The sequence below is a fragment of the Salvelinus alpinus genome, chromosome 8 (genome assembly GCF_045679555.1).
Source record: "Salvelinus alpinus chromosome 8, SLU_Salpinus.1, whole genome shotgun sequence".
In the NCBI taxonomy this organism is placed as follows: Eukaryota; Metazoa; Chordata; class Actinopteri; order Salmoniformes; family Salmonidae; genus Salvelinus; species Salvelinus alpinus.
The window spans coordinates 85,992,572-86,004,959 of record NC_092093.1 but is presented as its reverse complement, the minus strand read 5'-3'; the positions used below and the strand labels follow the sequence as shown (position 1 = coordinate 86,004,959).

The 12,388-nt window shown below is 44.1% G+C and overlaps 1 protein-coding gene across 3 annotated transcripts in view; it reads left to right on the top strand.

Annotated features, from left to right (window-relative positions):
- Positions 1-12,388, top strand: part of LOC139583814 (POU domain, class 6, transcription factor 2-like) — a 128,794-nt gene that overhangs the window by 19,342 nt on the left and 97,064 nt on the right. For 2 of the 3 annotated variants that reach the window (XM_071415331.1, XM_071415333.1), the window contains 2 exons: positions 1,534-1,631; positions 7,028-7,238. In XM_071415331.1, the coding sequence (XP_071271432.1) occupies positions 1,534-1,631; positions 7,028-7,238 (309 nt within the window). The remainder of the gene's footprint in view (positions 1-1,533; positions 1,632-7,027; positions 7,239-12,388) is intronic. The other variant, XM_071415332.1, reaches the window with a different exon arrangement.

Sequence of the window (12,388 nt, the reverse complement as noted above, 5' to 3'; positions counted from 1 at the left end):
CTAATATTAGTCTTTTGAAGTTTGTTATTCAATTTCGAAGGTCAAACTAGGATTTTTTTTTCAATAGTCCTCTTGTAAATTGCCCAAATTGAAAAGAGATACGCAAGTGTATTCATTTTCTTTGGCTTTTCTCTCCCACTCACATTCCTACTTTCCTTGATTTGTGTACTTCTTTTACAAACTTGAATTAAAGTTTTTGAGGGAAGTGAGTTAGAATGTGTTGTGGTACAATGCATTGAATTAGTTGTGTAGTAGCCTACCGTTGATGTATGACTGCATTTAGAGAAAGATCAATTTTATGAGACCTTTGTATTGATTACTTCTATTGACTTGTGATATTTGAGGTTTATTTGCTTTGGTCAATGAACTTGACTTTTGTAAAGCATGGACGTTATAAAAGTTATACAAGCCCATGTGGTACGAAAGCAAATAGTTTATCATTGAACTATCCGATTGAAGATACTTTTTCAAAGTTGAATGTCTAATCTGCAGTATACAAGATAAAATAGCAAAGCAGAAGGGATCTATAAAGAATGTACTATGATGGCAATGCACTTTTCTAGTAACATGTTATCACACAAAACCTTTGGGATTAGCCACCCACAAACTGAGCATGAGCTGTTGAGAGATGCAGAGAGAGTCAAACCCACCGGGCAAAAACCCACCGGACAAAAACATTGTTTCCATGTCATTTCAACAAAATAATTTCATATTTTTTCACCCAACTTTTAACCTAAATCTAATGACATGGTGAAATGTTTTGTTGATTTCATGTTGAATTCATGTTGAATTCACATTCGTTGAGAACTCAACCAAATGTAAATCAAAACTAGACGTTGAACTGACGTCTATGCCCAGTGAGAATGGTCAGTATCCGTGGCTCAAATAGTACCCTACGGGCCCTCATCAAAAGTAGCGCACTACGTAGGGAATAGGGTGCCTTTTGAGACACTGCCAGTGTCTCACCACCCACCCACCCTGAGTGGCTTTGTTTTCTCTCCAGCCATCACATCACACAGCAGGCCAGGCTTATTATCATGTCTATGTCTGATGTGTGCCTCCGTACTCCGCTGTGGCTTTGTAGCATACAGGTCTAATGGTGTCTCATAGCCGTAAGGCTGCTTGTGGTACAAGGGGGAGGAGGGGGGTTAGATGGGTGATGATACTCAGCTATGTAAATGGATGAATAATGCGGACCCGGGCCCCACAGTTTATGCAGCGCCATGGCCATCCATCCCTCATCCCTCAGCTGTAATCGGGGCGTCGTGGGAGCGCCATCTCCCCGTCAATGAGCCTCTCAGCTGACGGGTAATTTACTCAGGGCTGATTGTAAAAGGCGGCAATACGTTTATTGATGAAACACTTAAACACAAAATCCTCTCCCCTTCGTACTTGAGGCTGTGTGATCACAGCTGGCTATGTCTGTGTGTGCATGCGTGTTTGTGCATGTTTTACGATTGTTTCGATGTTTACAGGGGATTCAAATCTCTCTCTCCCTCCCCCTCTCTCCCCATCTCTCTTTCTCTCCCCCAGGAGCCCGTGATGGCTCTGTCCAGTCTGATGCCAGCAGCAGCCCGTCAGAACAGTGTCATCTGGGTCAGTCTCACCCAGCCTACCCGGTAGGACCACAGGTGAGTGTCTCTCCATGTCACCTTCTGACCTGCGCCTAAACACACACGCCCAGCACCACACACACAATCACACCAGGTACACAACAGAACATGAAATTGATCTGAGAGGGATTTCAAATCCTCTGCAAAGGTAATCAGTCGACATGTGACCTTAATGAACATATACCGTTTTTGAATAAATGGTGAGTTGTTTACATTTCCTCTACCCCCTTCAACGCCAACACAAGCACAGTCTGCCCCCAGGCAGCCCAATAAATAGCTCAATACGACAGTCAGCCTATGTGATTGGATTTATTGGCCTGGTGGCTCAGCCCTGTTTAATGAATATCTATCTCATTAGTGCTGTCTCACTGTCACCTCCCTGAACCCAGTAGTGTGAACAGCTAGCCAGCCAGGCAGACATAGGGCTTCCCTCCCTCCCTTCCCCTAACGAGGCCACTCTCCCAGCACTCAGTGGCCGCGTCCTAAATTACACCCTATTCCCTGCATAGCGCAGTACTTTTGTCCTGAGCCCGATGGGCCCTGGTCAAAAGTAGTGCTCTAGAAAGGAAATAGGGTGCTATTTGGGACACACAACTCGGTGTTACTCAATAAGGGCTCCGCCACTGAATCAATCCTCATCAGGGTAAACAAAAGAGGATACGTGAGAGACTAATTCACTGAGTTCCCTGCTGAATTGCCTCACTCAGCTCAGCAGGATGAAATGCAGAGAACCAGACTGATTAAAGCCACTCTGATAATGAGAGACATGATAGCTGTTTAATCCATGAATGGTAAACAAGGTTCTCAGACAAAATAGAAATGCTTTAGCGCATATAGTTGTGCCAGTCCCTATAAGCTTCAGAAGGTTGTTCCCCCAACAGCCTGTCTAATATATTAATGCTGTCAGTACAGTCTCAGTGAAGCTAACAGTTTTCAGAAACAAGGCGCTCCCCATGCCATAACCAATTCTCCTATTTTGGGATCAATATGTTTTGATAGATTCTCACTTCGGAGCCGGATACTGTGCGAAGAGGCATTATCCGAAGGTAGTTTACCCAACATGAATCCGCTTTTCCCCCTGTCTCCCACTCACAGTTAGGATAACAAACTCTGTGATTATGGGCAATTGCTCAGAGCCTGACTGGGCTTCTGGTCAGATGGAAGGGCCTGCTGGCCCCTATTGGGCAGAGAGGCAGGGTATCTCATCCAGGTCTAAAGCTCTTCCCAGACCCATCCAGACCCCATCCAACTCCACCCAGAACACATGCAGAGAGGCAGGGTACCTTATTTAGGTTTGGACCAGAACATGTGCCTGTTCCCTGGGCGCCCCACTCCTCAACACTCAGCTGTCAGCCATGCCTAAGGCAGTACCACACCATCCCCACTAGACCTCCGTTGGAGAGACAGGCAAGACAAACACAGAGAAAGGAAAATAATGCAGAACTATTCACACGGACACTCAAAGGGAGCAGATAGGGCTGTTTACAGTCATGATCTGGTCATTTAAAAGGACCGTTTTGTTTTTATGTTCTGGAAATTTAAGCTGACTTTGTGGTGGCAGTCGGGGGCTAGTTTTTCCGATTCAATTAGTACGCACACTTTGCACGTTTTACAGAAGCAAGTTAGGTAAACATGGAATACATGTCTGAACTATCCTTCTGTTCCCCGCACAAAAGCCACGAGTCGCACAGCAACCAACACAGCCGAAAGGAAAATAACAAGCGGTCTTATTTACTTGAAGTGCTCTGAAGCTGGCAGACACGTGCCTGTAATAATAAACCAGAAGTACATTTCATGTATTTAGAGTTGTTTTTTTAATATCATTCCCTTTCATGTATCGCTCTTCAGTGTCAGGGGAAGGGATCTCGTTTAATTTCAAGATCAAAATGTTCAAGGTCAAATGTTCAACGACTCGTCTTTGATTACATGCCACCACAATTCGACGTGAAATTTACGTTAAAAAGCGAGATTAAACATATGTCACTTGCCTTGACGAAAGGGACCACCTTTGTTATTGTCCCTTGATGGTTCTTCTTTGCTCACTCAAATGACTAATCCCTTATTTAAAGCGAATGACAAAATGTCATGTTGAATGCGTTCAAAGCAGTCAACCCGTGTCACTCATTCCTGTTATGATTTGTTATAGTGTTGCAAAGCAGACTAAAATGGTTGTGAATTTTGAAAATGTTTAAACCTGCGGTAATGAGTATTATATAAAAGATACTCTGTTTTGTTCACATGACACAGTTGCTGGAATGAAACGTCTCTCCATGCCAGTGACTATTCATTTCAAGCTTCGTCCCTGGTCTCCTTTGATCAAAGTCGTGGGACAAACAAATCCATGATCAAATTAGATTTATTTATTTTTTTTGGGGGGGGGGGTGTATTTCCCCTGACTTTTAATGCTAGTGTTTACCTTCCAATCTCTCCCAGCCTCTTGGCTTTAAACCCATGCAACATCACATTCCTAAAACTGTGATTATGTCGAAACTGGTGCTCGCTCTCCGCACTGCGCCGGGTTATCTTAGTGACACCGCTGTCACCCAGCAGCACCAAGCCTGGGAGGATGGTGCCATGTTCACACCAGTCGACCCCTCCACTCCGTCTTCCGCTCCTTCGCCACAGGCGTCCCGTGCAAAACAGAAGCAGATAGCTGACAAGTGCCGTTAAAGGTTCGTGGGCTCAGGTTAGTGTGGAGGAGTCAAGCGGAGAAGGATCAGCACCGAGGCCACAGGGCAGCCAGGCATACTACAGGCATACAGGGGCTGAGACGTTCAAGAGCAGTGTTAGGCTGGGCTTGGACACAAAAAAAGCCATGCATTCCTCCATGTCCATGCCCTGTATGTAGAGGCACTAGCAGCTATTTTGGGAATGTCGTTTTACGTGATGTAAAACGCTTGTTTCCCCTGATGACATTATGAGAATCAAGTCAGTATCTGACAAACTGGTGAACTAATAGATGCTATATCAAATGTAATACATATCTGGGTGTCCTACCTCTGCTCTGTATTCTGGTGCTACAACCATTTCCACATCTGGTGTCAAGAACATTCCTTAAACCCGGGATCAAAGCACTGTGCTACAAAATGTGTTTGTGGCTGTATATTTGCAGAGCTGCTCGCTGTGAAAGTACATTTGAACGGCTCCTCTACTGTGCCAAATGTCTTCTAGCGATACTTCAGATAACATATCTTAGCGTCTGTGTCTATGACTGCACCGATTCTACTCTGACTAATATTAGTGAATGCTGACATGAAGTCAGTGATGTACTGTATCTCCCACCAAAGGAGGAAAGTGCTGATATGTATGAAATCTCGGGGGAACAATTCAACGGCTGATTCTAGGGTATCAGAAGTGTGTTCATTGTGATGAAATATAAACCACTCTGCATCCGTCTGAAAGGAAAATGCACTGCTCTTTTTCAAAGGTTGAAGTTGGATTCCTTTTTCCCACATGCCAGCAAGCAGCACTGCGTTGTGACTGTCACTCTGGCTGTGGCATGTTTCAAAGCACAGATGTCAGCAGAAAAAAAAACAGCATTCAACACATTGATTAGAGCACCTCTGTCACTTGAGTGAAATGTGGGTTACAGTGGGGCAAAAAAGTATTTAGTCAGCCACCAATTGTGCAAGTTCTCCTACATAAAAAGATGAGAGAGGCCTGTAATTTTCATCATAGGTACACTTCAACTATGACAGACAAAATGAGATTTTTTTCCCCAGAAAATCACATTGTAGGATTTTTAATGAATTTATTTGCAAATTATGGTGGAAAATAAGTATTTGGTCAATAACAAAAGTTTATCTCAATACTTTGTTATATACCCTTTGTTGGCAATGACAGAGGTCAAACGTTTTCTGTAAGTCTTCACAAGGTTTTCACACACTGTTGCTGGTATTTTGGCCCATTCCTCCATGCAGATCTCCTCTAGAGCAGTGATGTTTTGGGGCTGTTGCTGGGCAACACAGACTTTCAACTCCCTCCAAAGATTTTCTATGGGGTTGAGATCTGGAGACTGGCTAGGCCACTCCAAGACCTTGAAATGCTTCTTACGAAGCCACTCCTTCATTGCCCGGGCGGTGTGTTTGGGATCATTGTCATGCTGAAAGACCCAGCCACGTTTCATCTTCAATGCCCTTGCTGATGGAAGGAGGTTTTCACTCAAAATCTCACGATAGATGGCCCCATTCATTCTTTCCTTTACACGGATCAGTCGTCCTGGTCCCGTTGCAGAAAAACAGCCCAAAAGCATGATGTTTCCACCCCCATGCTTCACAGTAGGTATGGTGTTCTTTGGATGCAACTCAGCATTCTTTGTCCTCCAAACACGACGAGTTGAGTTTTTACCAAAAAGTTCTATTTTGGTTTCATCTGATCATATGACATTGTCCCAATCTTCTTCTGGATCATCCAAATGCTCTCTAGCAAACTTCAGACGGGCCTGGACATGTACTGGCTTAAGCAGGGGGACACGTCTGGCACTGCAGGATTTGAGTCCCTGGCGGCGTAGTGTGTTACTGATGGTAGGCTTTGTTACTTTGGTCCCAGCTCTCTGCAGGTCATTCACTAGGTCCCCCCGTGTTGTTCTGGGATTTTTGCTCACCGTTCTTGTGATCATTTTGACCCCACGGGGTGAGATCTTGCGTGGAGCCCCAGATCGAGGGAGATTATCAGTGGTCTTGTATGTCTTCCATTTCCTAATAATTGCTCCCACAGTTGATTTCTTCAAACCAAGCTGCTTACCTATTGCAGATTCAGTCTTCCCAGCCTGGTGCAGGTCTACAATTTTGTTTCTGGTGTCCTTTGACAGCTCTTTGGTCTTGGCCATAGTGGAGTTTGGAGTGTGACTGTTTGAGGTTGTGGACAGGTGTCTTTTATACTGATAACAAGTTCAAACAGGTGCCATTAATACAGGTAACGAGTGGAGGACAGAGGAGCCTCTTAAATAAGAAGTTACAGGTCTGTGAGAGCCAGAAATCTTGCTTGTTTGTAGGTGACCAAATACTTATTTTCCACCATAATTTGCAAATAAATTCATAAAAAATCCTACAATGTGATTTTCTGGATTTTTTTCTCTCATTTTGTCTGTCATAGTTGAAGTGTACCTATGATGAAAATTACAGGCCTCTCTCATCTTTTTAAGTGGGAGAACTTGCACAATTGGTGGCTGACTAAATACTTTTTTGCCCCACTGTATATGTGTGATGGCCGTTGATTCCTCTCAGATGAACCTGATGGGAGTATCTTCACGTATTTTTATGAATGGTTCATTCCATATCCCGAGGCACTCGTAAACATATGGATGAAATGTGATATGAATGTAACCTCTCTCTACTATGCATGCTAATACATGAATCACTGTTTACTATGCGTTTTACTATGCATACTAATGTCAATATATTTTTGTAACCCAGTGTCTTTCTCTTCAGTCTCTGCTGGTGGCCCAGCAGCTAGCCGGAGGGTCGCCAGGCCTGAACCAGCCCATCCTCATCCCCTTCAACACGGGCGGCCACCTGGGAGGCCAGCAGGGTCTTGTGCTTTCCCTGCCCACCGCCAACATCCAGGGCCTGGTGGCTGCAGCAGCCGCACAGGGCATCATGACGCTTCCCCTACAGAACCTGCAAGGTAAGAGGGCTGCCTCAGCAGATAACCTATAGAGGACAGGGTGGGAGACTAAATTTACAGTCATTTTGACAATGCATGTATTTGATGTAATAACAGAAGTTATCTTTTATTTCCGTAAGAGTGCATTGTACTCTCCCCTCTCCTCTTTTCTCGCCAGAAGAGTGCACTGTACTCTCCCTCTCCTCTTTTCTCTCTATAACAATGCACTGTACTCTCCCGCTCCTATTTTCTCTCCATAAGAGTGCACTGTACTCTCCCTCTCCTCTTTTCTCTGCATAAGAGTGCACTGTACTCTCCCTCTCCTCTTTTCTCTGCATAAGAGTGCACTGTACTCTCCCCTCTCCTCTTTTCTCTCCATAAGAGTGCACTGTACTCTCCCTCTCCTATTTTCTCTCCATAAGAATGCACTGTACTCTCCCCTCTTCTCTTTTCTCTCCATAAGAGTGCACTGTACTCTCCCTCTCCTCTTTTCTCTCTATAACAGTACACTGTACTCTCCCTCTCCTCTTTTCTCTGCATAAGAGTGCACTGTACTCTCCCTCTCCTCTTTTCTCTCCATAAGAGTGCACTGTACTCTCCCCGCTCCTCTTTTCTCTCCATAACAGTACACTGTACTCTCCCTCTCCTCTTTTCTCTCCATAAGAGTGCACTGTACTCTCTAGCTCCTCTTTTCTCTCCATAACAGTGCACTGTACTCTCCCGCTCCTCTTTTCTCTCCATAAGAGTGCACTGTACTCTCCCCGCTCCTCTTTTCTCTCCATAACAGTACACTGTACTCTCCCTCTCCTCTTTTCTCTCCATAAGAGTGCACTGTACTCTCCCGCTCCTCTTTTCTCTCCATAACAGTGCACTGTACTCTCCCTCTCTTCTTTTCTCTCCATAACAGTGCACTGTACTCTCCCCGCTCCTCTTTTCTCTCCATAACAGTGCACTCTACTCTCCCCGCTCCTCTTTTCTCTCCATAACAGTGCACTGTACTCTCCCTCTCCTCTTTTCTTTCCATAAGAGTGCACTGTACTCTCCCCTCTTCTGTTTCCTCTCTTTTTCACCTCATCCATGGCTGTTCTTATCCTCGGCTTTTAAACTTTAGTGTGCAAGTGTTTTCTTTTGATCATAGTTGTAAATGGTTTCCATTTTCATGTTTAAAACATTGTCTCTTTTATACCATTACATTGAGGGATGGATGGGGAAACCATCAGTCATGAATGTTGGATGAGAGGGGCCTCGCTAATGTAAAAAGATGCCAGGCTGCATGTAAAGCAGTGTGTTTTTTGGTGGAGATTACAATAATGCCAGGGCAGCACAAAGTGCAGAGAAAGGAGTCCTCCCTTTCCCCTCATGTGAGGAAATGGATGGACGGATGGATTGAGTGAGGAAATGTGACGGAAGGTAGAAGCCCTAATGGACACAAGCATGCATAAATAACAACGTGCATCATCGCTACGGGGTGAGCTTTTAATAAACCCCTCATCTATCTAGCCACTGAAGCCCCTCCAATGTATCCTGGAGCAAGGGGCGATAAGAGGCCCCAAAGGCTGTCTGTCTCACATTTCAACAACTTCTCTCACTGTATGTGGGACAAGCCAGAGGAAGTAATAACCGACTGACAAACACATTGTCATAATGTTGAAGGCACAAAACCAACACCTCTCAATCATCATTTTTATAACAGATGGCTTGGTCCTCAATCACTTGCTATACTTCATCATCCGTTGGGTACAAAGTTAAACAATGAAATGCCTCCATGGCAGTTTAATTTGAAGCGTACAGAAGCATTGACAGACTTGCTGTTCCCACATCCTCCTCCCATCCTATCTGAGGGGGACGCAGTGAAGGGACCTCCGTGAAGAGAAAGTGACACGAGTCAGGAGTGAAGCTAAATGTCTTGACTGTGTCCGGGGCCCTCTGGCCACGCGCCGCTCCTCCACTCTCCCCTGTCGGAGCGCATCAGGGCCCTGCTAAATGAGGCCTGCTGGCACAGCACCTCTGTAAGGCGGTGCAGGCCTGCCCCTGCCCTCGCCCCTCGCCCTTTCACCTCGCTACTCACGCCAGTCCCCATCAACACTGATTAATCACACGTTTAATGCAGTCATTGCCCCTTTTGAGCTCAGAGCCAGCAGCCAGCTCATTTCACGACCTCAGGAGCAAGTGTGTTTTACAGCCCTGCTGCACAGCACTGTGTAACACTGCTCTGCTGGTTAATTAGCATCAGATCAGACACATACAGCTGTTAGCCTACAGGAATGAGACTGCAGGAAGACCTTTGACTCTATTTAAATCTACTGACACGGCTAATGATCAGCTAATAGCTGTTTGTCTTTGGGAGGGTGAGGGATTCTTCACTGTACATGTTTAGTATAGCTACTATAGCTAGTAAACCCAGGATGGATTCCACTTTTGGAGTCCAGCTTTTCATAGGCTTTAACAGAAGCCCAAATATAGTGCTAAAAAGTATGCATTTTCTATCAACACGCACTGGCTATTTAATCCGATTGTTCGCCCCTATCAGCTTTAGTTTTTTTGCAAGGTGCTAAACATTCTTACAAATGAGATAAGCAGGGAAATGTGAGAACCAAGAGATTCCCACTAAGCATCTTTGATCTTACCTCTTGTTAAACACCCCTGGATTTTACCTTGTCTAAGATCCTTCTAGAGCAGAGATGGGCAACTGTTGGCCCGCGGGCCCCACGGACCAATTCCCCCCCCCCCAATGTTTTCAATGTTAACATTTTATTTTTACTTAGTCGGGGTGTCAACTTCCTGTTGAGAGTTAGAATAATAGAATACACAAGGTGCAATTATGAAATTTGGTTTCGCATCAGCAGTCACTCAATTGGCCCATTTTTTTATTTATTGGTAAGTCAGTCTAGTGGCCAACTATCTAATCTTGTAGTAAGTATGGTCGAATTACCGACCGGGGTGTGGCCCATTGATCATCAGTTATCATGTTAAAAACTGCAAACATTTGTCTCTACCTTTGGGAAAAATCTGTAGAATTGCAGGAAATTAGCTGTAAAACTGCAAAAAATAAATATCTGCCCCATGGCAAAATGAGTAGAATTGCATTAAATTAGTTATAACATTTCTAAATTGTTTTATCTTCGCTGTCCACTAAAATGTTTTGCTTGCAAGGTGTTTGCATGATCAGTTCCGTTATTTTGTGGCCCCCACCCCATCAGTTGCCAGAGAGAGAGAGAGAGAGAGAGAGAGAGAGAGAGAGAGAGAGAGAGAGAGAGAGAGAGAGAGAGAGAGAGAGAGAGAGAGAGAGAGAGAGAGAGAGAGAGAGAGAGAGAGAATTGTAAAGTTGGAACTGTTACTTAAATAAAACGGAACAGCAGCATCTTGTCGCGGAAACGGTAAACACAGCAGCACCCAGTGTAACTTGTTACTTGTCAGAATGATTTATGCCAGGAAGCATTCTGTACAAACAAATTCCCATTGAAACTAAACAAGGGAGAAAGTATATTTTTTGGATAGAGTGGACACTATTTTAGCTGCAAACTAGGTTACGTTCATGCTGTTTGTACAATTATGTGATGATGCATTTATTTATTAATTGGCTCATTAACATAATCGGTTGTTACTTCATTACTATATTACTGTTGTATATTGTAAGTCATTAGATAAGTAAATAAAACAAAACTAACTAAATATAATATAAGATTAATATAATATAAGATTCTATTACACACATTAATACCCTGACAATATTTATATTGGATTTTCAATATAGCTTTATTGCACATAGGGCCTAAAGTAACTGGCCATGCAAGATATCCTTCCTTGTATTGTAAGTTGTAAAGTATCAAAGAAGCAGAAATATAATGCTCAGTGGAGGGAAATGAATGAAACATCATTTGTCTGCGTATTTTCTCTCGGACTCACTCGACAGTAATTCCAGACTCAATTCCACTGAACAAACCCCTTTCTTATAAGTGTATCCCGTTCATATTTTGCTCTCAGCACAAACTCCACGGTGCGCATGACATCAGAGACAGCAGTTCTAACGGTCAAGTGATAGCATTGCTCCCCTGCATTCGTCCAGAGGAAACACGAAAACATCCCTCAGGGATCCAGATAGATAAATCCTGTGTGTCTCACTCACCTAGCTCTAGCCTAATGAGAAGCCATGTCAGTAGCAATCAAAGACATGTCTCCACCCTGGTTTGATGAAAACGCTCAGTGAACACAATCGGTGGCGTTCTCATGTTGTGAGTGGGTGTTAACATGATACAAATGATGGAAATCACTCCTCTCATTACAGCACCAACGGGTGGGCTCCTGGGGGGTACATTCGCTAGTCCATGTCAGACTCCATCTTTTCCGACTCAGCTGACTGTTGGGTATACGCCACCGCTCCTTTAAGAGGTTAGCTCGCCACAGCGCCACAGCTCCCAGAAACCCTGGGATTTAAAGGAAATACCTGTCTATGCCCTTCCTTACTCCATTCCACCATTGGCACAGTTGGTGCATTTCAAACGTGTTGTTCAGCTTCATTTGTACAGTACGTCATACAGTGTGTGCGTGCGTGCACTTTGCAGCAAATAAAAATCTCTGCCGTGTTAAAATTCGAACAAGAATACTTCCAATAACTACAACAGATTGGTGTTTGTAAAAAGAATCCTCGCGATGAGTACATCAAGATGGAGTATTTTTGTGTCAGAGAGACTTCTGAGGCTTTATTACTCCCATAATTCCCCTAGATCAACAACCCTATCTATTCCGCTCTCAATGCAATAGAACCTATCCCATGTCTCCCTTCTCCTGTTTATTTTGAAGTGTTTTCCACCAGTATGTATTCCACGTCGTTCCTTTAATGATTCAACTTTTCTGTTGTTGTAAGATGACTTGCAAGGGAGAGAGTGACATTAAATAAATAACAGGGATAAAATGTAGACCTCGTACATTTCAAAGCTAATGCAACTAGCAATGCCATTGGAGCAGCTGCACACACTGTCCTGGAGCGATAATTTGATTGATTTGTTGTGACAGCAGGCAAATAATTGAGAGCGAGAGGTGCTGTGGGCGATAAAGAGCAGGCTGAGGCAGGTTCGCCCAGGCAATCCCAGCAGATATGGCGCCTGGGTTCTCATCTCTGCCATTGATATCAGCTACCACTGGTTTATTGTTTGTCTTCAGTAAGCAGCTTG